At 50.4% G+C, this 21828-nt stretch overlaps 1 protein-coding gene across 1 annotated transcript; it reads right to left on the minus strand.

Annotated features, from left to right (window-relative positions):
- Positions 1 to 820: 820 nt before the first annotated feature.
- On the minus strand, positions 821 to 13692 carry TBX3 (T-box transcription factor 3). The gene is made up of 7 exons (XM_044673734.1): positions 12467 to 13692; positions 10563 to 10830; positions 9245 to 9391; positions 7487 to 7563; positions 6125 to 6285; positions 4021 to 4793; positions 821 to 2911 (listed from the first exon to the last, which is right to left on the minus strand). Exons 1-7 carry the CDS (start codon positions 12847 to 12849, stop codon positions 2420 to 2422), a joined length of 2301 nt encoding a protein of 766 aa, XP_044529669.1. The 5' UTR covers positions 12850 to 13692; the 3' UTR covers positions 821 to 2419.
- Positions 13693 to 21828: the final 8136 nt, after the last annotated feature.

The following is a 21828-nucleotide window of genomic DNA, read 5'->3' on the forward strand; positions in this document are numbered from 1 at the left end:
TAGAGAATCTCCTGGCGGCCCTCGCTCTGAAAGCAGTGGGAACTCCACTGGCACTATCCTTCTCCTTCTCCTTCGAGGCAGGCCCAGCCTGCTAGACGTAGAAACTGGGAACCGGTCAGCCAGCGGGCTTTGGACCCTCCGTCCAAACCTAAGGCCAGGGAGCCACCTTTCCCACCGCAGAGCTGAGCGCGACAGGAGCACGGCGAGCGAAGGCAGCCTCACCTGGAAGGGACGACCAAGGCGACACACACGCACACGCACACGCGCACGCTCTCTGATTCGCATCCCCGGGTCACTTTCAGTGGGGGAGGGGGCAGCGGTGGTAGCGAATTGGGGGCTGGGAGGAATCACCGCAGGAAAGGGCAAAAGCGTCTCTAAAGTTTCACTTTAGAGACTCCCACCTTCTTCCCGTAGGCTCCATTAATTTATGACAGATGTAGGGCTTGAGCGAGCCCGGCGCGGGCCAGCGGACCTTTTACTGGGTCTTTTGCTATTGAAAGCAAGATCTGAAGGGGCTCGGCCATCCAAATCCTCCTTCCTCCCTTCTCGTCCTCTCCCTCTGTCATCTCCAGGAAAATGCACGGGCAGATTCAATTTGGAGCATTCCCCCGCCCCCCAACCTTCCTTTTTCTGGAGCAAAAAAGGATTTGGGCGCCTCGGGGACGCTTGAGGAAGAGCCCCCCAGAACATCTCGGTTTGCAAGGGGAGGAGGGGGAGCCTTAGTTATTGAAGGGACGGGGAAGAGTCGGATTCTTTGTTCCTTCCTGTTTTTCCGCTCCTATGAAGGTCCCACCAAGAAAGGCATTCGACAAATCTAGGAGACATTTCAATAAAAATTTATTGAAATTTCAGAGACGTTTTAAAAGAAAAAAAATACAGAAAACCAAGAACTCATTAACGATTCTCTAACACAAAATATACCTTCACGGATTTTCCTTTTTCTTTTATTTTTTTAAATTCTTTCTGGAAAACACCTGACTTTCAAACTTGGATTAGCTATACTCTCCAGGCACCGAATGAATAATGGACAACACAGCGACACCAGTAGTCAAATCCATTTCATTTGGACGCAAGGAGGAATGGGCCAAATCGAAGGAGAGATGGGAACCTCAAGATTCTGCTTTGCTCCTTTTCTGCTCCCCATTCCCTTCATTTGACTCTAGAAAGGACCTAATAATAGCATCCTTGGCATTCATTTTTCTTTTTATCTTCTGCATTAGGATTTCTTTTTTTTTCTTTTTTAAATTAACTTGGTTATTAGCAAGAAGGAGCAAGGGGGAAAAAAACCCCAAACCAACCCAGAGCTGTGCGTTTCCTCCTTTTCCAAGTCTGACCTTGAAATGAAATGGAGAACGAAAGGCGGGACAGCTGCTGCCTTATTTACAGAGATCTGTACAGTGTCAATAAATTAAAGTTTAATTTTGAGTATTCATATTCCACTTATTTACAAGTTACCAAATAATTACATAAATACTTTGTCTAATAGCGTCCACTTCTCTTTGGAACTATTCTTGAATAACCTGGTTATTGCATATACAGTAAAGAGAGAAGGAAATAGAGGGAGACAACAACCAAACCTATTTGGGATCAGACAAATTCAATTGCCCTCCCCCTTCTTCCTATTATGAAGGGGGCTGTGGGGGGAGGGGTCCTTTTCTTTTCTCCCTGGGAATTAAAAACAACAGAAAAAGAAAACAGAGAAATAACTACTGCGGGGAGCATGCGAGGGCCCTACAGGGGCTCTTAAGACATCACAATAATATTCAAAAGACACAGATTTCATTAATACAGTCTAACAAGGAAGGGCTACAGGTATTCCGCTTCATCCCACCCCAAAAGAGTTCTGCATTCGATTGCATGTTGAAGAACTGATATGCGAGTCACTTTAGACTCTTTAAAAAAAATCACTTTTCTAAACCTTATTCATTCATTTCCATTCATTTTTATTTTCATTTAAGTCTATTTTACAACACACTGAGTGGGGGGAGGGGGAGATACAACACCAACCGAACCCCAAACACACCTGGAGATGAACTTGGCCATCATCTAGGCTTTCTATGGGACAAACATGACCTTTCAATGAGAGCATGGTTCTGAAACGTAGCAGCTTTTAGGTCTTTTCCTCCATGGAGCCCTTCCCTTCCCCCCACCTCCCCACCCCCAACCCCTTCAAGCCTCAGCCTCAGCTGATCCCCAGCCCAGCCCTTTCCAGAGGGGTTGCTGTGGCCGCAGGGCCTTCCGAGGGACTTCACCAGAGTTTACAAAGTGCACTGCAAGAATGATTTGGAATGAGACACGAGAACTGGAGATGGGGATGCCTTGACGACCCCCACACATTTCTGCGCCCATCCTTCCTCCCCCCCACCCCGCCCCGATGGGTCCCCCCTTCCTCGGAACTCTGGGATTGAGGCGCAGGCCATTAGGGGGATCCACTGCGGCATCTGTCTTGCTTGGACTCCAGGCCACTGACGAGGCGCTGAATGCTCTGTAGTTCGCTGGTGGAGGGCTCCTTCTCGGGGCAGAGTTTTGGGGACAAGGACACAGAGCCGGAGGAGATCGTCGAAGATCGGCTATTGAGTTCAGAGCCCGAGTCCAAACCCACCGAGGCCGGGCTGGTGGCTAAGGTGGCGGCTTTGCCCTCCAACACGCTGCCCGACGTAGCTGCCGCCGCTGCCGCCGCCGCCGCGGCCGCCGCCATGGAAGGGAGACCCGGAGTGAGCAGGCCGCTGCTGTCAGGAAGGGGCATGGGAAGGGAGTACGGGCTGTAGCGAAGTCTGGGCCTCACCGCGTTCAGGAAAGGGTGCCGGTGGACAGAGCTGGAAGCCGCCGCTGCAGTGGAGGCAGCCGCCGCCGCTGCCATGTACGTGTAAGGGTAGGGGAAGAGGCTGCCAAAGGGCGACATGGCCAGTCCCTGGAGAAACAAAGTGGGGAGGGAAGGAGGAGTCTGTGATTCCGGGGAACAGCAGCTCAGCGGGCTCCTTCCCACCACAAACCCACAAACCGTAACTCTCGTCCCTGGCTCCGGAGGAGCCAGCCACCCGCCCAGATCCCAAGGGAAAGCTTGTCCGAGGCCAAGAACCAAACCAGAGAAAAGGCAGGCCCGGAACCTCAGAGCCGGGAGGGCAACGACCAAGGGAGAGGGGGACAGAAAATGGCAGCGCTGCTGGGGACCTCAGAAGAGAAGAGCTAGGAGGACCCTCGCGAGCTTTCCTATTACGGCTTCGGAAGGAGCGGATCTTCGACAGAAAAAAACTGGCCCCTAAGGGCACCCGTCCACTATCTCTGAGTGACAGAGCCGGGACTCCCCGCCGGAGGGTTGCCTTGAAAACCTCCACAATGTCTACTGGAAAAGGTCGGCAGCTTGTTCTCAAGAAGCAACGGAAAGGACAAAACCAAAAGGGGGATTGGACCCAATCCCTCCCCACCTTCCTTCCCCCCATATCTAGGGCCCTTAGAAATATCGGCCCCAGGAACGAGTGACAGGAGAGAAAGCGAAGATTCTCCCTGGCAAAGAAAGCCCCCTTGCCATGCCCTCCCTGCCCTCCTAGTCCCTATCACAAGCCAAATGGGAGTTGTTGTTGTTAGTCCAGGATGACCTTCTCCCAAACGAATGCCCTCTTCCTGGAATCTCAACCCCCGCCTGGCAGCCAGGGAGGCAATTGAGGCACGGGTGCCAATGATAGTGATGATTATTAGAGCAGCTCACAAACCCTTTTAAGGTTTGCAAAGCTCTTTTAACTCTTACTGCAGTCCTGCAGGGCTAGGTGCTGCACCTTACCTCCATTTTACAGATAAGGAAATGGAGAGCAGAGGTTAAATGACTTGCCCAGGGTCATAAATATATGGGATCATATTTGCTTTCTTGATTTCAAGTACAGTGTGATGGAACACTGTACTATCTAGCTGCCTTTATGAGAAAGGTGGTAAGAGACAGAGAGAGCCCGAGGGGTGGGGGAGGGAGGGGAGAGAGAGAGAGAGAGAGAGAGAGAGAGAGAGAGAGAGAGAGAGAGAGAGAGTTACCTGAGAGGCTAGGACGTGCTGCTGGAGGTGGAAGGGCAAGGCTGCAGCAGAGGCCCCTGAGAGTCCCTGCGCTGCTGCAGTCGCCATAGCCGTGGTATCCAAGCCCGTGACTCCTGTGGAAGCTCCAGAGACAGTGGCCAGCAGGGGACCCATACCTGCCGCCATGCTGGAGAAGGCTCCCCCCATGGCAAACTGACCGGGGTGCAGGAGGAGAGGGTGGCCATTGCCCAGGGGGCTAAAGAACTGTTGGCTAGCCAGGCTAGGGGGGAAGGCCAGGTTCGGGAGGTGAGCTGGGCTCAGGTGGGATGAGCTGTCCGTCTGCACTGTGAGAGGAGTGAAGGTCTCCTTCCCCGGGAGCACTGGGCGCCCCTCCTCTGGGACTTTGGGTACTCCTTCTCGACCAGGGCTCTTTCGATCTTCACAGCCTGATCCTCGGGTGCTAGAAGAGATGGCAGCTGGACTATGACGAGAATCCGGGGAGTTCTTTTCCAGCCGTATCCCTTCCCTGACCCGATCTCGGTCTCGATCTCTATCCCTTTCCCTATCCCGGTCCCGGTCCCTATCTCGGTCGCGATCTCGATCTCGATCCCGGTCCCGGTCTCGATCTCTATCTCTATCCCTCTCTGACGGGAAGAGGTGGGCCTTGGAGGGTGAGGCGCCCTTCTCTTTGGAAGGCTCCTCCGATGTGGTGGTGGAGATTTTCCCCATGTCACTGGCCTCAGGTGGTTCTTCTTTGCTTTCAGCATCACTCTCACCTTCACTGGGGCACAGATCTACGGGAGGAAGGGTACGAGAAGGGGTGAGACTGATGCCCGTGGGAACGGGAAACAGGAAGAGAGTGAAGGGCCCCCCATTATTAGGCTGAAAGATGCCACCCCACCCCCCAATTTTAACCCAGCCATTCCACAAGGCAGCAAAATTACTTTCCAAAGTGTCAAAAGAGAAGCAGAATTTATGAGGCCGGAACTACTTAGGCATTTTGAATAAAAGGATTAAAATTAAAATGAGGCCCTGCCCTCAAGGTGCTTACTTTGTCCTAGGTGCTAGGCCGCCTACCTAGATGCGGAAAGTATTTGCAAAGAACGTGCTTTGAGCCTGGGAGAGGAGCTCAGATTTTTAAACTGGCAGGGCAGAAAACAGCCCACTTTTATACAAAAACAAAATCAAAAAAGCCTCGAGAATGGAAGGGACCTTTTCTCCCTCCGTTTATTTTTCCCATCAGCACACCACTAGGTGGATGTCTTAGCAAGACATTTTAAGATGGAAAATTTAAATGGATATAAAAAGTCTTTCATTTGATTTCTCTAGAAAACAGGTTTCTTCCAGTGTGGGGTGTGTGTGTGTGTGTGTGTGTGAGAGAGAGAGAGAGAGAGAGAGAGAGAGAGAGAGAGAGAGAGAGAAGAGGAGTCTTTCCAAATAATTATTGTCTACTCTTTAAACAGAAGAAACCGGTTCAGGTCCTGAACCATCTCATCTCCCTCCCCTCCCCAAGCACACCTCCTTGCACAAACCTCCTGACTTTTCGGCTGGGATTCTAGCTCCTACCTCCTCTGATCCAGGTGGCAAAAAAAAAAAAAAAAAAAAAAAAAAAAAAAAAAAAAAAAAAAAAAAACTTTTTGGGACCCCCCTTCCATTTCCAAGGCGCTCAGAGAGCACAAAGGAAAGCATAAACAAGTCCGAGGATATGTCAATGGCCATGGGGTGGGAGGGAGAAAGAGACTGGGGGCAGCATCAAGGAATAAACTCCAAACCCACTAAGATGAGACAGGTTGGGGGTGGGGGGGAGAGGCAAAGAGGGAATAGACATCACTTCTTGTATTTGCTGGGGAAAAAGGAAAGAGGCTTCCAGGCCCTTTTTGAAGATTGAGACATAATTGTGCTTTGGATAAAGGTCAGCTCTGAACATTTTTTTTTTAATGTGGTAGTGACTGGGCCAGTCAAGAGAGAGGAAGAAAGAACTAAAGAAAGGGCTCCCCTCTCCTACACACACACACACACACACACACACACACACATTAGAAGACAGAGGGAAGCCCATCTTTGGCTACCAAATTCCATGAGCAGGGACAGAGATGCTGTGTGTCATGGTCCCTCTGATACCTACCTTTGAGGTTAGATGTCCCAACGGTGGAGACAGCTGCTGGGGATGAGGATTGGGCAAAACATTTGAAAGCTGTCTGCTCACTGGAGGACTCATCCGAGGTCCCCGCTTCCTTCTTATGCCTCTCCTCAAACACCCTCATGGACTGCAAAGTCAGCTGCTTTCTGCAGATCAGAACAGTGCAACAAGGCTTTAAGGAGGAAAGGATTTTGCCTGCTTTTTGCCCCACTGAGTCCCCAGGATGTATATATACATGTATGGCCCAAACACCTGGCCCTGTTACTTCCAGGGTCTGAACATCTATCATCCACACAGCTACAGGCTTGGGGAGAGGAAGATACTATATAGAGTGAATTGCTGATTCTTAAAAAAAAAAAAAAACCTTGGAAAGAGGTGGTGGTTCTCCTTTTATTAAGGCTTGATATTTCAGTAATAGACACACACAAGGGCTAGGCCACCTTGGTTTGTTTGTTTGTTTGTTTACAACAGTAGAAATTGTTTAGAGAGCTGAATTGGGGGTAGGAGGATCAGGACAGGCAAGGGAACTCAATATTGAGTCCATAAATGGGGGAAGATGGACTGTTAGGCCATTAAGTCTGGCCATCAAGTCCCTTAATGGTTGCTGAGATGGTAAGGAACTGGAATGATTCTCGACCCACTTTGTGCAGGAAGTTTCATCCACCATCAAACCAGCATAAAAACATAAATAATCTACTTCCAGAAAAATGAGAAATAATTTCCGCTGGGTACCTGCAAAAAGAGCTTTCTTTTTGCCACCCCCCTCCTTTGTTCCTTTAAGACAGACATAATTAATTCTGTGTTCCAGCGAAATTCCTGCTCAGCTTAGCAAGACAGAGTACACTTTAGCCTAGGCATGCTCCTCCATTTGTCCTTTGGGCAGGCCAGGATTTTGCTTTTACACTCAAGGGTCCGAACGGACTTAGAAATGCCAAGGACTGGCCTGGGAAGGCCAGAACCAGTGCCCTGTGCGGGGAGTCCCCTTGGCTGGAGGGAATCAGGAATTTCTGATGAGATCAACATCTTTGGAGGACGATGGACTCTTTAATGTTTTTTGGGTTCTTTTAATAGGACCCTGACAAATTCCAGTGTCTTTAGGACAAAGGACTTATAAACAGACTCTCTTCCCCCAGCCAGCTTCCAAATGAACTTTAATATCCTTTGAAATTTGGGTGGGGCTGTTTACCCCTCTCTGCAAAGACAGGAGGTCCAAGAATCTCCTGGGACAGTTATTCCCCCCTCCCCCCAAAGACTGCCTTCTTTACAAACACTCTTCAATCTCAGATTTCTGGATTAGGATTCGAGATCTTCCAAAGCTTTCCTTAGGACACAATTTCCTTTACTCACCTCTTCTCTCGCCTGCCATTCCCGGTATCCCGGAATCCTTTGGCAAAGGGATTGTTGTCAATTTTTAACTGTGTTATCTGGAAAGAGGACATGAGTAAGAAAACTTTTGCCTCATCTCTGAAGCTTCTGAAGTGCCGCACAGTCAGACCTACCCACCTACACATTCTCCTTAGTTTGGGGTTGGGGGCCCAGGCCAGATAGGCACAGGATGAAGAAAAGCAGAGTCAAGACTGGCTTGGACTCCCCCACCTCCAACTCCCCAGATTTCCTAAGTAAGTCTCCAGTGGCTAGGTGGCCTGGAAACGGTTCCCTCCATTTAAAGGCTGGGGAAAAAAAAAAAAACACACACACACACACACACACACAACTCTAAAATAGAAAACTTTCTAGCTATTAAAAATTATGCTTCCATTTAGCACTTTGTTTTTTTTTTAAATATGCCCGCAATTCATTGTAAAGTCGATTATGCCCCCCACCCCAGTCTCATAAAGTATTTTATTGAAACTTGGTAGTATTTGAGGGGCGCAAGTCTGTTCAGATGCACACACTGTAGCAGCATTTTTTATATTATCGTGGTGGGGAGAGGTCACGCCTCTAAACAAAATTTCCCTTTCCTCTACCTTGCCAAGGAATATATTTTTACGGCAGGTTCTCCATTTATTGTTATTATTATTTATTATAGCCACCCCACACAAATCCAAGGTTAAAGGAACAACTAAAGACTTGGGTTTGCGCTCCTCCTCCCTAACTCCCCCCCCATCCCGCATGTCAGGTGAAGTTTCCTTTTCGAATTGTTTTCTACGTAAAAACAGGCAACTTTCTCATCATTTTCATGAGCGGATCTTGGTTTCGGAACTAAAAGCTGTCTGCCTTCCAGCTCCAATAAACACCCACCATCAGGCTACCCTATCAGTAGCCCTGCCTTCCTCCTCCCTTCCCAGCTCTCAAGCTTCAAGGCCCCAGAGCCCAGGGACCACGGTATTTAACAAATGTCAGTTCACGGAAACTAATTAACATTTATTAAGCGCCTAATATATGCAAGGCACCATGGATCCTCGAAAAAGGAACCAAACCATAATTTTTTTGGAATGACTCCTACTTGTGGATCGTGGAAGAGTGAGGCCGAATTTAGGGGATCCTTAACCGGCACCCAATTGCATTTCCTCTCTGGTAGGTCCAGCTGCCTTGCCCATGACTATAGGGCCAAGGTAGTAAAAAAAACCTTAGGCCCGATTTGACCGACCACACCTCAGAATACCCCAGCATAATGCCTTTTTTTTTTTTTTTCAGACTAGCCCAACTCCTGGCTATTCCCACCCTCCTCCTACCACACACAGAGAAAATAATAATAATAAAAACATGGCAGGATAAAACATAATAAGAACCAGACCAGAGAGTTACTCAGAGCAGTGGGACAGTTGGAGAAAGGAAACTTATTCTGTGCTCGTTTTAGGCTAGAGACCCAGGAAGACCATTTTCCTTTCATATTTTTTTTTTTTTTTGCAGAAAAACCTCTTCCCGTCCTCCTCCTTCCCCAAAAGCTAGCCAGTCGGTACTGGGTTCGGAAAGGAACAGGCCTAAAAAAATGCCAGGCCCAGAGAGCCGCCGCAAAGTGGACTTCTCTAGATCATTCTACTCTCGAACCCAAGCACATTTTGATGGTTACTATCCAGAGAGTTGCTAAGAGAGGCCTCTACCTCAAAGAGCATTCCCCCCTCTTTTTAATTCTATACTCTCTTCCCCCCCAAATTCTGTTACCTTATCATTCTGGTACGCCGTCACAGCGATGAATTCTGTCTCAGGGAACACATAGGTCCTAAAGGTACTGTAGGGGAGTTTCAGGATATCGTTGGCCCTAACAATGTGGAACCTAGGCTGGTATTTGTGCATGGAGTTTAAAATGGTCTGTAGAGAGGAAAGGGGGTAGAGAGACAAGGAACGGTTAGTGTGAAGAAGAATCCCAAGACTCTGGAACCCCCTCCGTGGCCTTCCAATGTACAGAACCCCCAGTAGGCTGACTATCACTTGGAAGTTCATTAGGACACCAATTTGCCAACCACCTCCACCACCAAATTCCAGATACCCCCTTCAGTAATCTATTAAAAACCTTATATGTTCTGTGTTCTACAAGACTACAGTGCCCAAACTCCGTATCCCCAGCAAACCCGCTTTAGGGGTCTGAAGGGAAAAAAAAAATTATTAAAAAGTTAAAAGAGGAAAAAAATATATATTTAATTTATAAAAGAATTCTCTACTTCAGCTCTTTCTCTCATGGAGCGTCCCTATTGGCTTAAAGCTTCTGAAAGGCTGAAGTCCAGGGAGGAATTTTTATCTGCTAATCAAAGTAGGGGTAGTAAATGCACTCTTCCCTTATGGAAAAGATTTCTGGGCCCCGAAGATCTCCCTAGAGCTTCCAGTAAGCAGAGAGTCAGCCTATCAGTTGAATGGAATCAAGAGGCATGTATTGGGAAAACAGGGGGCACTTCGGATTTTCCAAGAATCCTTTTTGATTCTTCTCTTCACCCAATTTCTCTTTCTACCATTCCCCGAAACCCAGAAAATTAGCGTTCATCAGATCCCCGTTCTTACTTAAAAAAAAAAAAAAAAAAAACTATTAAAAACCCAGACACACTAATTAAACGTTTTCAGCAATGGAGTTTTTAAAAATGTGGAAGAAAAGAGAACTGATTTCGGTAAGGTGGCAATAGGGGAAAATTAAATTTGAAAACGAAACTGTGGGGGAAGAGAGGTTCTGTCTTGGATTTGAAATAACAATACATTAAAAAAAAAAAAAATCAAATCAACTGGCTGAGGCGGGCCTTTCATGTTCAAATCCAGACCTGGGACTTGTGGATCTGGGCTCCTTTTCCTAAGTCAGCCAGATCTTTCCTGTGCCCTCAGCCAAAAAGCTGAGAGATCCCTGTTGAGGGGGCCCTTCAAGTTTAAGATCTGGGTAGGCAGCTTCCATTATTCGGGGAGGGAAGGCCAGAGAGGAAGAGGGAGGCCTTCTGCCAGAGGTAGGGGGAGAGAATTCAAAACAAAACCAAATCATCCGGGCTCTGGGAGGGAAACTTACAAATCCATGTTTGTCAGAAATGTTGTTGGTCAGTTTCAGTTTGTGAAAAGTGACCACTTTGGACATCCACTGCTCGCCTGTCGCTGGACTGTCGGGATGAATGTACATTCGTTTGGGCATTTCGGGGTCAGCCTTGCCTGCGACCATCCACCGGGAATTGTGGAATTTATATCTACAATCGTCGGCAGCTACAATGTCCATCAACAAAATATACTTGGCTTTTTTATCCAACCCAGTACACCTCACTTTAAATGGAGGGAACATTCTCCTGGAAGAGACAGACCAAAACACATTCATGAGTTTCGGGAGAGCAGTTTAGTCACCCCTCAATTTTTCAAAGGAAAATTTCTCCTGCCTGGGAGATTTCTCCAAGCCAGCAAAAGGAACTTGGGCAGTGGGATCTGCTTCGTTTAGTCCTACAACCAGCGAAAAGAGGCTTAAAAAATATATTATATTATTCTATAACATACGTAGGAAATGAGCATCGCTTAAAATAAATCGCTATCTCTTCCTGAAGGGAAGAGTGCAGTAGAGAATGAAGAAATGTGGTGCCCTCTTCTCCGATCAGACAAGTGGCCTAAGGAGGTGGAGGGAAATGACTCTCTTTCTGGAGATTAAGTCAGTGGGCCCCCAAGAAAATGCCCTTCTGTGCCTGCTGACAAGGAGGGAATGGTGACTGCTCCTGGAGTCCCCCACAACGAATTCAGAAAATGCCATTTTCTAGGATTTGGCCATCTGGTCAGCGCCAGGCTGATCGCATTCCCCCGCTGCTATGTCCAGTTTTAAACTGCGACAGGATACCACAAATTTGCTGTTTATTATGCCGAGGAGTTTGGCATTCAGCGGCGATCGTGGCTTAAAAGGAAACACATGACCCGGTAACATTTTAAATCAGAAGGCACCTACTCTCTTGGCCGAGATTTGCCATGTAAAACTCCAGACCACGATTGTTAGCAAGGAGAATTATGGGGCAGAGTTTCTTCTTCGCTGTGTTCCCCCCCCCTCAAAAAGAGTTAATGCCATTCTTTTTCTTTTTAAGGAGCTGAGAGATACAGCTGATAATCACAGGGCCCTTAGCCTTTGCCAGAGTTTATTCAGGTGATCTCTGCTAAATCTACAAAGCTCTCTGGGAAGTTTCGTTTCCCCATATGTTATAGGACATATGCCTGGCTGTATAATTCTAATTAACCTCCCCCCCTTATCCCCAATGCCTGTAGAACTTTCTTTCTCTCTGATTACAAACATGTGAGTATACAAACTAAAATATCTTTGATCAGTTTCTCTCCTTCATGTGGAAATCCATTTCTCTAGCCCAAGTCTAAGCAGTTAGGCCTCTTCTGGACCCAGGGGCCAAGGTGCAGGACAGACGGGGAGCCGGACAGACTGTAAACACAGCCCGAGAGTTCCCACAGGAGTTAATCTCTCTGAACGCAAAGAGGAGAAAAGAACGATTAGTCTATTTCAGCGAGGAGACAGCTGAGGACTGTCTGGAGTTCAAAAAGGACAAAAACCAAAACAAGCTCATTTTCTTCGGTAAAGGTATCTTAAATAATGCCCCCAGTAGCATGTGGGACTGTCTCCAGACAGGCATACGTTCACGCACAGATACACAAAGACAGGGAACGTTTTTCTTAGGGAGAAGGCATGCACGTGTGTGAGAGGCAGGTAGTCCTAGGATTTCCTGCAGTTCAGGCTGCAGACTAAGTCGTAGTCTCTAACTGCGCATAATTCTAGATGAAGCAAGTTTTTCCGGAGGCAGCTGCAAGCACACAGGCTCACACGATTGCTGGGGGGGAGGGGGAGAAAAAGGGGGGGGGGGAGAAGAGAACCAACAATAACTAAAAACAAAACAAAACAAAAAGCCCAAAGCCTCAGCCTCGGAAGTCAGAACTTGAGCCTCTTACCTTCCGGATTTGGTGATCACCATCTCGGTTCCTCTTTTATGGAACTGTTCCCAAAGCTCCTTGGCTTCTAGGTGGACTTTGGGGTCGTCCTCGACCTCCTCCTCCGGCTCCAGGGTTTTCAGAGGCCTCAGATGAGCCGCCGCCTGGTGACCTAGAGAGGAGAAGGGGATGCCGGTCTCGGCTGCCCCAACTAATTGATCCATAATGGGCTTGGCCAGAGCTCCCGGCAGCGAGAGCGCCGCAGCTCCGTTGGGAGGCAGGGTGAGAGCCGGGAAGAAGGGAGGCTGGTGTCCCAGCACGGCGCTCATGCCGAAGTCCGGAGCCCGGTGAGGTAAGAAAGGGTGGTAAGCCATGCTTGTCCCAGGGATGACCGGCTCTCTCATGGGGAGGCTCAGCCGCCGCACTGCTGATCGGGATCGGGGCTCCGGCTGCTGCACTCGAGTCCTCACTCTTGGTGACCCCCCTTTTCTAACAGTACATCGTTAAAAGAGTGGGGGACCCCACAGGAACCCAGAAACGCCTCCTTTGGTTGGCCGGGCCGAGTGAGATGGGGTATTCTCAGTCTCTATTTTGTGAAGGAAGAATGGGGAACTGCTTTCTAAAAACTTCCAAGCGCAGGATTCCGAGGCATAATCACTCCGGGCGGGTGGGCACCCTCGGCTTGTTTTTTTTTTCCTGCTGGTCCTGGCACGGACCGGCTTCGCCGGGAGACAAGAGTAGACAGTCCCTGCGGTGTCTGGCTTTCTCCCGGGGCCAGCCCGAGTTCTGCTTCCTCGGCTCTCGAGCTAGAAGCGCTGCTCTCGGAGTTCCGGGAATCTTGGGTTCCCAGGCCCAGGCTTCCTCGGCTGCAGATGCGACTGGACCTCCCTGGGCTAATACTGCAATTTTGCTTTTGCTCCTTTCCCCCTTCCCGTCTCGTCGCCCTCGTTCTTCAATTCGACTTGGGTCTCTGCTGAGACGCCGAAAGTGACACTCGCTCAAAAACAGCTCGCCCCCCGCCCCCCGGATAGTATTCTAACAGCCAACAGCTAGGAGCCAAGTCGAGCTGCGAATAAGCTTCCGTTCTTCTCCCTCTCCTTCTCCCCTAAGCTTCGGATGGGGGCTCAGTTTCAATGAGTCTCGCTCGCGTCCCCCCCTCCCCCAGTCTCTCTTCCTAGCAATAATGTGTATTTCAGCCTCGGTTCGGAAAGGTGAAAGAGGAGGGGAGGAGGGAAAGGGAGGGGGGGAAAAAGGGATAAGGAAGAAGAGTGAAAAAAGGGTGGGGGGAGAGGGAGGGAGAGAGAGAAAGAAAGAGCCGGAGACAGACAGAGAAAGAGAGAGGGAGCGCTGTACAAGAGACACCCTCAGCCTCAAGAAATCCCTGTGAGTCTGCTCTCCTTGCGCCAAATCGTGCGGATGTGTTGTGGGTTGCGAGGAAGCTCAAGCTTTCTTGATTGGCTCTTTGACGCTTTCGGACCAATTGTGTAGCTCCATAGGCGTGGTTTTGACAGGTCGAGTGGAGGGGGATCGAGCCGAGTTATAAAAAGGTGTCGGAAACTGTAATGTTGTAGCGAAGCATCTCTACTACTCCCTGCCGTGTGAATATTGTCAACAGGATCAGAGAGGGAGGGCGGAGGGCGCAGAGCCACTGGGGAGACAAAAACAGAGTCGCCTCTAGGTGGCTTATCCGAGGAGAAATCACCCGCAACCCCCTGAGCTCTCGCTTCCTCGCTGGCTTTGCCCCCTTTTTCTCTCCCCCCCCCTTTTTTCTTTTCTTTTTTTTTTCTTCCTTTCTTGAAATGTCTCAGTCGTCCACCCGGGGAGAGAGGGTGGAGGAAGGGCCGGGGAAGGAAGGAGAGGAGAGCCTGGGAGCTGGGGGAAGACAGGCAGGCAGGCAGGCAGGCAGACAGGGTAGGACTCTGGCCTCCCTCACCTTCCTTTCTCTCTTCTCGGCGGCTGCCACTCGCTCGGCCGGCTCCGGGATCAGCCAGGGCCGCCCTGCTTACCTCCCTTCTCTTCTCTCCAGGCGGCCCGGCGGGGGCGATCTGGCCCGCTCAGGGCTGCTAAGCTGGGCGGAGGTTGCAGCGTTCGCCGCCGCCTCTCCCTACAATAGCAGGAAGGATGAGAAGGGCGAGGGGGAGCTGTTCCCCTACCGCGAGGGAGGGAGGAACTGAGGGACGGACCGAGCGCGGCGCGGCGCAGTGCAGGGGCCGGGCTCCGGCTAGGAGAGGCTCCGGCGCCGGCTCGGGCTCCGGCTCCAGGCTCCCCCCGCTCGCTTCCAGCCTCTCCACGTGCACAGATGCACAGGGGCAGCCGCGCCCTCCGGAGCGCAGCGTGGGCGCCTAGCCTGCGGGGCCCCGGAACGTTGGGAGTTGCTAGTGCGGAGAAAGGCACCCACAGCTGCCGGCTCCGGCTGCAGGGCTACTCCCATTACAGAAGCCGAGTTCTTCCAGAGAGGCACACAAACACGCGCGCGCGCATACACGCCAATCCACCCAAACACTTAAACACACTTTGCATCGACCACAGGATATACAATCCTGACAGTCGAAGTTATTGAAGGAACACACGAAGCGAGCCCGGAATAGACAATCGAAAGAGCCGCGAGGGTTTCCGTACACTCGCGGAGCCGAGACCCAAAGTTTTCTAGACACTCTCCTGGACTCCAGGGGGCCACACGAGGGACACGGGGCTGTCTAAACATTTGCCCGGAGCCCAGAATGTACAACAGGGAAACCGAGTGCTTTCACGCACACACACACACACGGAACCCCCGAACGTACAAAGACGCCGAATTGCTTAAGTCCACGAAGGTTTTCCTCCAGAATATCCAACAAAACACCCACTTATTTGAACGCATGAGCGGGTCCCCTAAAACAATACGGAGGCGCGTAAAACGGACACTGACCCACGCACAAAAACCAACCCGTAACGCGGACAGCCCACAGTGTCTGTAGCAGACGTATTGCACATTTTAAGGACTGGCTTTACTGCATATTTTTACAAACCTCAGACCCAAACACGTGCCCACAGGTTCTAGCAAAACGCACGGGTACACTGTGACACCCCTCCATCCCCCCTGCGTACAGGTAATTATGGATATGCTCCCTTGGCTGGGATAGGGAGGGAGCCTTATTCTGAATTTTCTCAGAGCAAAGGCAGAGTTCCTGAGCGCTGGCTCTGAGCATGTGTGTCTCCTCAGTCTCCTCTCCGAGACTCCCCAAAGGGGGGCAGGCAGGCAGGAATCAGGGCAGATTTGGGGGGGGGGGAGGGATAGGCCCAGGTCGGCGAAAGTGGCCAGGGCCCCTGGCATCCTCCTTGGTCCCCTTGGTCAGGTAGCCACTTTGGACAGGGCCTGGGCCTGCGAGCCGAGGTGGGCTGTGTGGAGGGGGTGGAGGGAGAGGTGAGCAGGCAAGAGGGCATATCTAGTCCAAGAATCACTCTCGTTATCTGCTTGGCCCCATGCTCTTTCTTCACCTGGGACTTATCGGGCCAGAAAATCAGGGGCGAATTTGTAAAGCAAACAGTGAAACGCCCCTGCCCCAGAGTCAGAGGTGACCGATTCCCGGGAATCCAGCTTGACTCCAGGTAAGGTGGGGGCCTCGGGCCCTGGGGGGATGGGAGTAGGGGTTAAGGGAATGTGATGGAATTATCTAGCCTGGCGCCGAATGGGTTACTGTTTACTCCCCTCTCCCGCCTCCTCGAGCGCCTCCTGACCAGCACAGGGTCACCGAACTCTCCTCGGCCCTCGGGCTCTGGTCCGGGAAGGGAGGGAAAGTCGAGTCTCCCAGCGCCGAGGCTGGGGGGTGGGGTTGTGAAACTTCTAGGTCGAAGCAGTGGGTGCCTGAGACCCCGGAGGCCTAGAATGAAAGACCACAGTGCAAAGAGCCTCATTAGAAGTGCATTCGCACACTTCCCGCTTCCTAGAAGGCTTGCAGTGAACTTTGGGGGAATGAAGGGTTTTCTGGCTGTTTGAGAGGAATGGAAGGTGGCGTGGAGAGTGCGACGCACTGATTTATTGGGGGTGCAGGCTGGCCCGACGGGGAAGCCTAAGGGATCCGAGGCGGAAGCGAGCAATCTAGTCCTGGGTTTTCCTTGCTGTAGACACCCCCTTTCCCCAAGCCGGGGGGGGGGGAGGGCTGGGGGGCTGGGAAGGGAGGGAAGACACCACTTTTCCAGCAGCGGAAGAAAATGCAATTCCATTGTGGGCTAAATGTGCGGAGATAGGAGCGGAACATCTGAGGCGATTTTTTTTTTTTTTTTTACCCAGTGTCTTTTTGACGCACATGGCTAAGAGAGCCTGGCGCCAGCGCCGAGAATTCCCTATGGTCGTCAATGTCTATAGACTCTTTCACCAAACCGAGGCCCATCAGTCTCTCAGTCTCTCAGTCTCACAGTCTCAAAGTCTCTCTCTTGTTCTCTTTCTGTCTCTGTCTCTCTCTGCCCCGAGGGAAGTGGGGTTTAGAAGGGAGGGAGGGAAAAAAAAAAAAAAAAACAACCCTAGAAAGTTAAGAGTCTTTTCCAGCAGCTCTGACCTTTCCGTTGGGTCTCTCGATAGTGCGTTGGGGAGCCCCTGAGAGAGGAAGCTAAGTGGTGTGTGACTTAGGGCTTACTTGTAGGGTCCCCGCCTTTTGCCATCTGTCACTGGACCTTATCATGAGAATGAGTATTTGAGATGGGCTTCAGGTGGGCCGCGACTGTCGTCACCTCTCCTCCTGAGGACCTGGCGCTTCCGGTCTCCTGGTCTAGTCCAAAGCCCAGCTTTGCTCGGTTGTTCCTGCCCTGTTTCAAGTGCATCCCCCAAGTGCACGCGATCCTTCTCTCCCCCACCCCCACCTCTCAGGCCCCGGCCAGCCACAGAGATCTGCTGGAAACGAACTTGACGACCGCAAGCTGGCTCTCTTTCCCACTCTCTTGCTCCCCACCCACTCTGCCCTCTTGCTTCCCGACCGCGGGAGAAAGACCCGTTCCAACCAGATCCTCGGGCCTTCTGTTCATGCCACGGACTGCGGGGCACGGACAGAGGGGAAGTGGGGAGGCGTTGGATTGAAACACATTGCTCTCGGGTAGCTGAGGGCTGCGCGCTCCCTGATGGATAGATAGCTTGGGGCCCACTCCCTGCAAAGAGAAACGTCCAGCTCGGCTTGTGACCCCTCTATCCTCTCTCTGAGGAGGCCCAGAATCTGGCCTTGCTCCAGTCCCTAGGGTCCTTCCCTCCCCCTTTCCTCCCTCCCTTAGTGGCAGGAGGGGGAAAAGTTTGCGGATTATGATTTTTAAAATGTCGCCGTCGTGCTAATGGCCTACAAACTTCCGCCAATTACGACTGACCTCCCAGACAGGGCCCCTGGAGACTCGTATTGTACCGGGAGGCCGCACTAATCGGACATCAAAAGCTGGAAGGTGCGAACTCCCTTTGTCTCTCCCCGGCCCGCCGAGCCCCCCTCCCCGAGTGTGATAAATCCAGCCTGGCGCCGACTGCGCAAAGGATGATTAATTTGTGAGCAAACAAAGAGAAACCGGTGGCCACCACGCCGGGGCCCCGAGTTAAACATTGGCCAGCAGCTCCCAGCTGCTCCTAGTCCGCCGGGCCGCCGGGCTGGAAGGAGCTAGGACCCGAGCGCCACTCCCCTCCCGCCCTCCGCTTGGGCTGGCTGCCCGGCTGCAAGGGAGAACTCGGGCCCGCTCCCTCCACACTGGAGGCTCTCCCCTTCCTCGCCCCTGCTCGTCCTCTCACTTCTAACTTTCCTTCTCTCTCCCCGCCTTTTACAGCTCCCCTTCCCCACCCCCCTCAGCCCCCATTCCTTCCTCTAGGGCAAAAACAAGTCTCTAAAGGGAGAGCTTTGCTCTCGCCGTGGCTTTGCTGTGGGCGCTGTCACGGGGAGGAGAGGAGATCTGATTTCCCTTAGGAAATCGGCACAGATGAAAGTGAATCCCCCCAGGACCTCGGTGTCCCCGGGGCCCAACCTCAGCTCTGACCTGCGGTCCTTTCAAGGCCCTGACACCATCCCTTATTTCTGTGGCGGGGCAAAAAGTTTCTTGGCACGCTCAGTCCCGGGCTAGGCCCTGGTTCCCGGTTCTCCCGAATAAACCTCAAGGATTCGTAGTTAAGGGCAAATGGGTGTCGGGCGCGCAGAGTGTGCGGGGAAACGCGTCAAGGAGCGAAAGTCAGACCGCTAGCCCGGAAGCGAAGTGGGCAGATGTGTACAGATGTGTGGGCCTCACCTTCTAGGAGGCTGCCTTTTCGGCGAGCCCGAATGCGGCTCCAAAGCTCTTTTTTTTTTTTTTTTTTTTTTTTCCTTCGGCAGCTATGCCCGCCTCTAGCTTTAAAAGAGACAGGGCGACTCTTTTGTGGTCTAAGCGTGTTTATCTGAAAAAAAAAAAATGGAGGGGAGGTGGTGGTGGGGTGGGCGGGCTCGTTTACTTTGGCAAGTTTGCTGTAAATATTCTCTTTAGCACGTGTGAGGTCTGGCTGTGGACTATTGCGCTCTTATTCCTACTTAAACTTTCACCCTCATTTGCCAGAGCGGTTCAATTGAGCCCAAGGTGTCACTACAAGGGAGCTGTGTTGACACAAGGCATCCTTGTTTCTCTGGGAGGGTCCTGGACTCTAATTAAGTCGGTTTCTCGGGACTTAGTCAGTACTCTCGGACTATATAAACTTTTACTGGGGAGGGGGCCGGCCGGCCTGCAGCTCGGCTTATTTAGAAATCGCCTGCAGTCTGACCCAGCCCTCGACCTCTCCCCCAACTCTGGACTCCCGCCCCTCCCTCACCTTCTGGCCTAGTGGCTTCCTTCTGAAATTGACAGGCGTTGGAAATCGACAACCTCTCCCCCCTGCTCCCCTTCCATTCCTGGGTGAGCTTCAGGCTTTTTCCGTTGGCCATTTTGGTTTTATGAATTTATGGAGAAGCAGTCCATGGGGCGGAGGGCGGGAGGAGGGTCGGGGAAGAGTGCATCCCTCCCTGGGGACTCGCTTGCCTCTCTTTTGCCCCGTGGATGGTGCCTTACCCCGGCTCCAGCTGAGTCACCAGAACGGCCACCGCTTAGAGGAACAAACTGAGCGGGGAAACCCCTGAATCCAAACGGTGCATTTGCTCGCATCTCCTCGCTCTTCACACCTCTGCCTTTACATCCACTGGCTCCCTGAAGCTCTGCTTCAAGGCAGGAAAAGGGCCAGACTCGCTCTGGTCACCCATCTCTCTTCTCCTAGGCTGCAATACCACCAGCGATAAGGGCAGGATTTGCTCGTGTTCGTTGGGTCTTTTCTCATCTTTCTTCTTTCCCCTTCTCTTCCCATCCTTTGTCTTCTTGCGCTCCCCACCCCCTTTTCTTCCCTCTTTCTTTTTTTCCTAACCAGGATGCCTTGTTTCTCCCTCTTTTGAGGCTAGCAGCACTCGAGGGCTCGTACAAATTCCCTGTTCCCATAGATTCACTTCCTTGGGGACCTTGCACTTCTGCCTCCCTCCATTTTCTGGGGACTCATGGAGCTTTTGTTTTCAGCCACATTTTTACCTCTTGCTTCGTGTGTTGGGCAATCTATAAGGACCAGATTGCTCAATTTGGAGACAATATATAAGGATCAAATTTTTCAGTTTGAGGGTAATCTATAAGGACCAGATTTTTCAATTTGGAGGCAATCTATGAAGACAAGGTTTCTCAGTTTAGGGGCAATCTATAAGGACCAGATTTTTCAATTTGGGGGCAATCTATGAAGACAAGGTTTCTCAGTTTAGGGGCAATCTATAAGGACTAGATTTTTCAGTTTGAGGGTAATCTAGAAGGACCAGATTTCTCAATTTGGGGGTAATCTATAAGGATCAGATTTTTCAATTTGGGGACAATCTTTAAGGATCAGATTTTTCATTTTGAAGGCAATTTATAAGGGCAAATTTTCTCAGTTTGGGGGCAATCTATGGAGACAAGATTTCTCAATTTCTCCAAAAAGTTCCCTGGTCCAAAGCGCTAAAGCAGGGCTCAAAGCTTAAGGATTGGGGGGGGGGTCAAAAGTAAATGTCCCTGCCAGCCAGCAGCCCCTCCAAAGTCACTGCTGGCCCTCAAGCCCTAAGTCTGAAAACTCCAGGCTCTAACTTCCCTTTATGCCTTGAAGAAGCAGCCAGGCTGCTGCTTTTCCTATAACTTTCATTCACATGTCCTTTGACAGGTCTCTGAATTATTGATCCGGGAAAATTTATTGCAATCATTTGAATTCGTGTGTATGTGTGTACGCAGATTGTCAAAGTTGTCTAGCTGGGGGCCCAGTATTTTTAGCTTTAGAGACATGCTTTGGCGCCACTCAGTTCTCTGTTCCCAAAGCATCATAGCCTATACACATAATCCCGTTTATCATGCCTCCTTTTAATGTAAATAATTTTTTGGCAAGAGTGAAATGAAAAAATGTCCCCCTTTTACTGTTCTTATGATCCTCTTTCTTTTGTCTATGGCCACTAACTCAGAGCTGGCAAATTTGTAAGGACCTAATGATTTAGATAAATTGAAGAGGGTAGGGAGAGGGGGATTGGGGTGGGGGCACTGTAGTTTTAAACATCTGTAATGGATTTTTCTTTTTCTCTCCCTCTCAGGAAGAGGGACTATGTGTGGTTTCCTTCTTTCATGGAGGTGTTCTCTTTGTGCACATATCTCAGTGACCTAAAAAAAAAAAAAGATAATGTATTCTGGGGAAAAACTGGAATATAGATGTATATACACACATATAAATATTATGGTACTAGGGTGTAATATGTAATTTGTTACGTGGTGACTCATGAAATAAATATGTATTGTAATGTGTTTATTTTTAACATATATCATAAGATCTATTTACACACACACACATATATTTCTCTTCTCCTCTTCTTAGACTGACTAGAGCAAGAGTGGGTGGCAAAAGGCTAAATTTCTCACCAGAAAAATACTTCTTTTCCAAACAAATAAAAACACTCTCCCCTCTTTTCCCCACTGATTTTACAGAGAGTGAAGGTTGAAACCCACTCTGGGAAGATTTCATCTAGGATTTGAGATCAAATCTTGGTAAGAGAGACAGGATCCAGCCGGGTGTTGGGAATTAGGGGTAGGGGTTAAGAAGCAGCAGCAGTCGGGGTGTCATCAGGATAATCCTGGGAAGCCATCGGAAAGGAAGTTACCCTTCATAGGTGTCCTAATCGGGAGCCTCATCCAACAGATGGTTTATTTCAATGTTTGATTGGGGCGCCAAGTTTGTTGGACCCCTGCAAGGTGGGGCATCCATCTGACCCTGCATGTTCGATTGCCTGGGGTTTCCAGTCCCCGGAGAAATAAGGTGAGAGAAGCAGAGGCAGAATTGGAAAAAAAAGAAAAAAGAAAGAAAAATGGAAGGAAGGAAGGAAGGAAGAAAGAAAGAAAGAGTA

The sequence above is a fragment of the Gracilinanus agilis genome, chromosome 1 (assembly GCF_016433145.1).
Source record: "Gracilinanus agilis isolate LMUSP501 chromosome 1, AgileGrace, whole genome shotgun sequence".
NCBI lineage: Eukaryota > Metazoa > Chordata > Mammalia > Didelphimorphia > Didelphidae > Gracilinanus > Gracilinanus agilis.

Excerpts from the sequence above, each read along its gene's own strand:
- TBX3 (XM_044673734.1), bottom strand. The coding sequence starts at position 12,849 with ATGAGAGAGCCGGTCATCCCTGGGACAAGCATGGCTTACCACCCTTTC. Across the intron at positions 9,392-10,562 it reads TTTCTGACAAACATGGATTT|ACCATTTTAAACTCCATGCA; the intron begins GTAAGTTTCCCT and ends TCCTCTCTACAG. Across the intron at positions 7,564-9,244 it reads CGGCGTACCAGAATGATAAG|ATAACACAGTTAAAAATTGA; the intron begins GTAACAGAATTT and ends TCCTCTTTCCAG.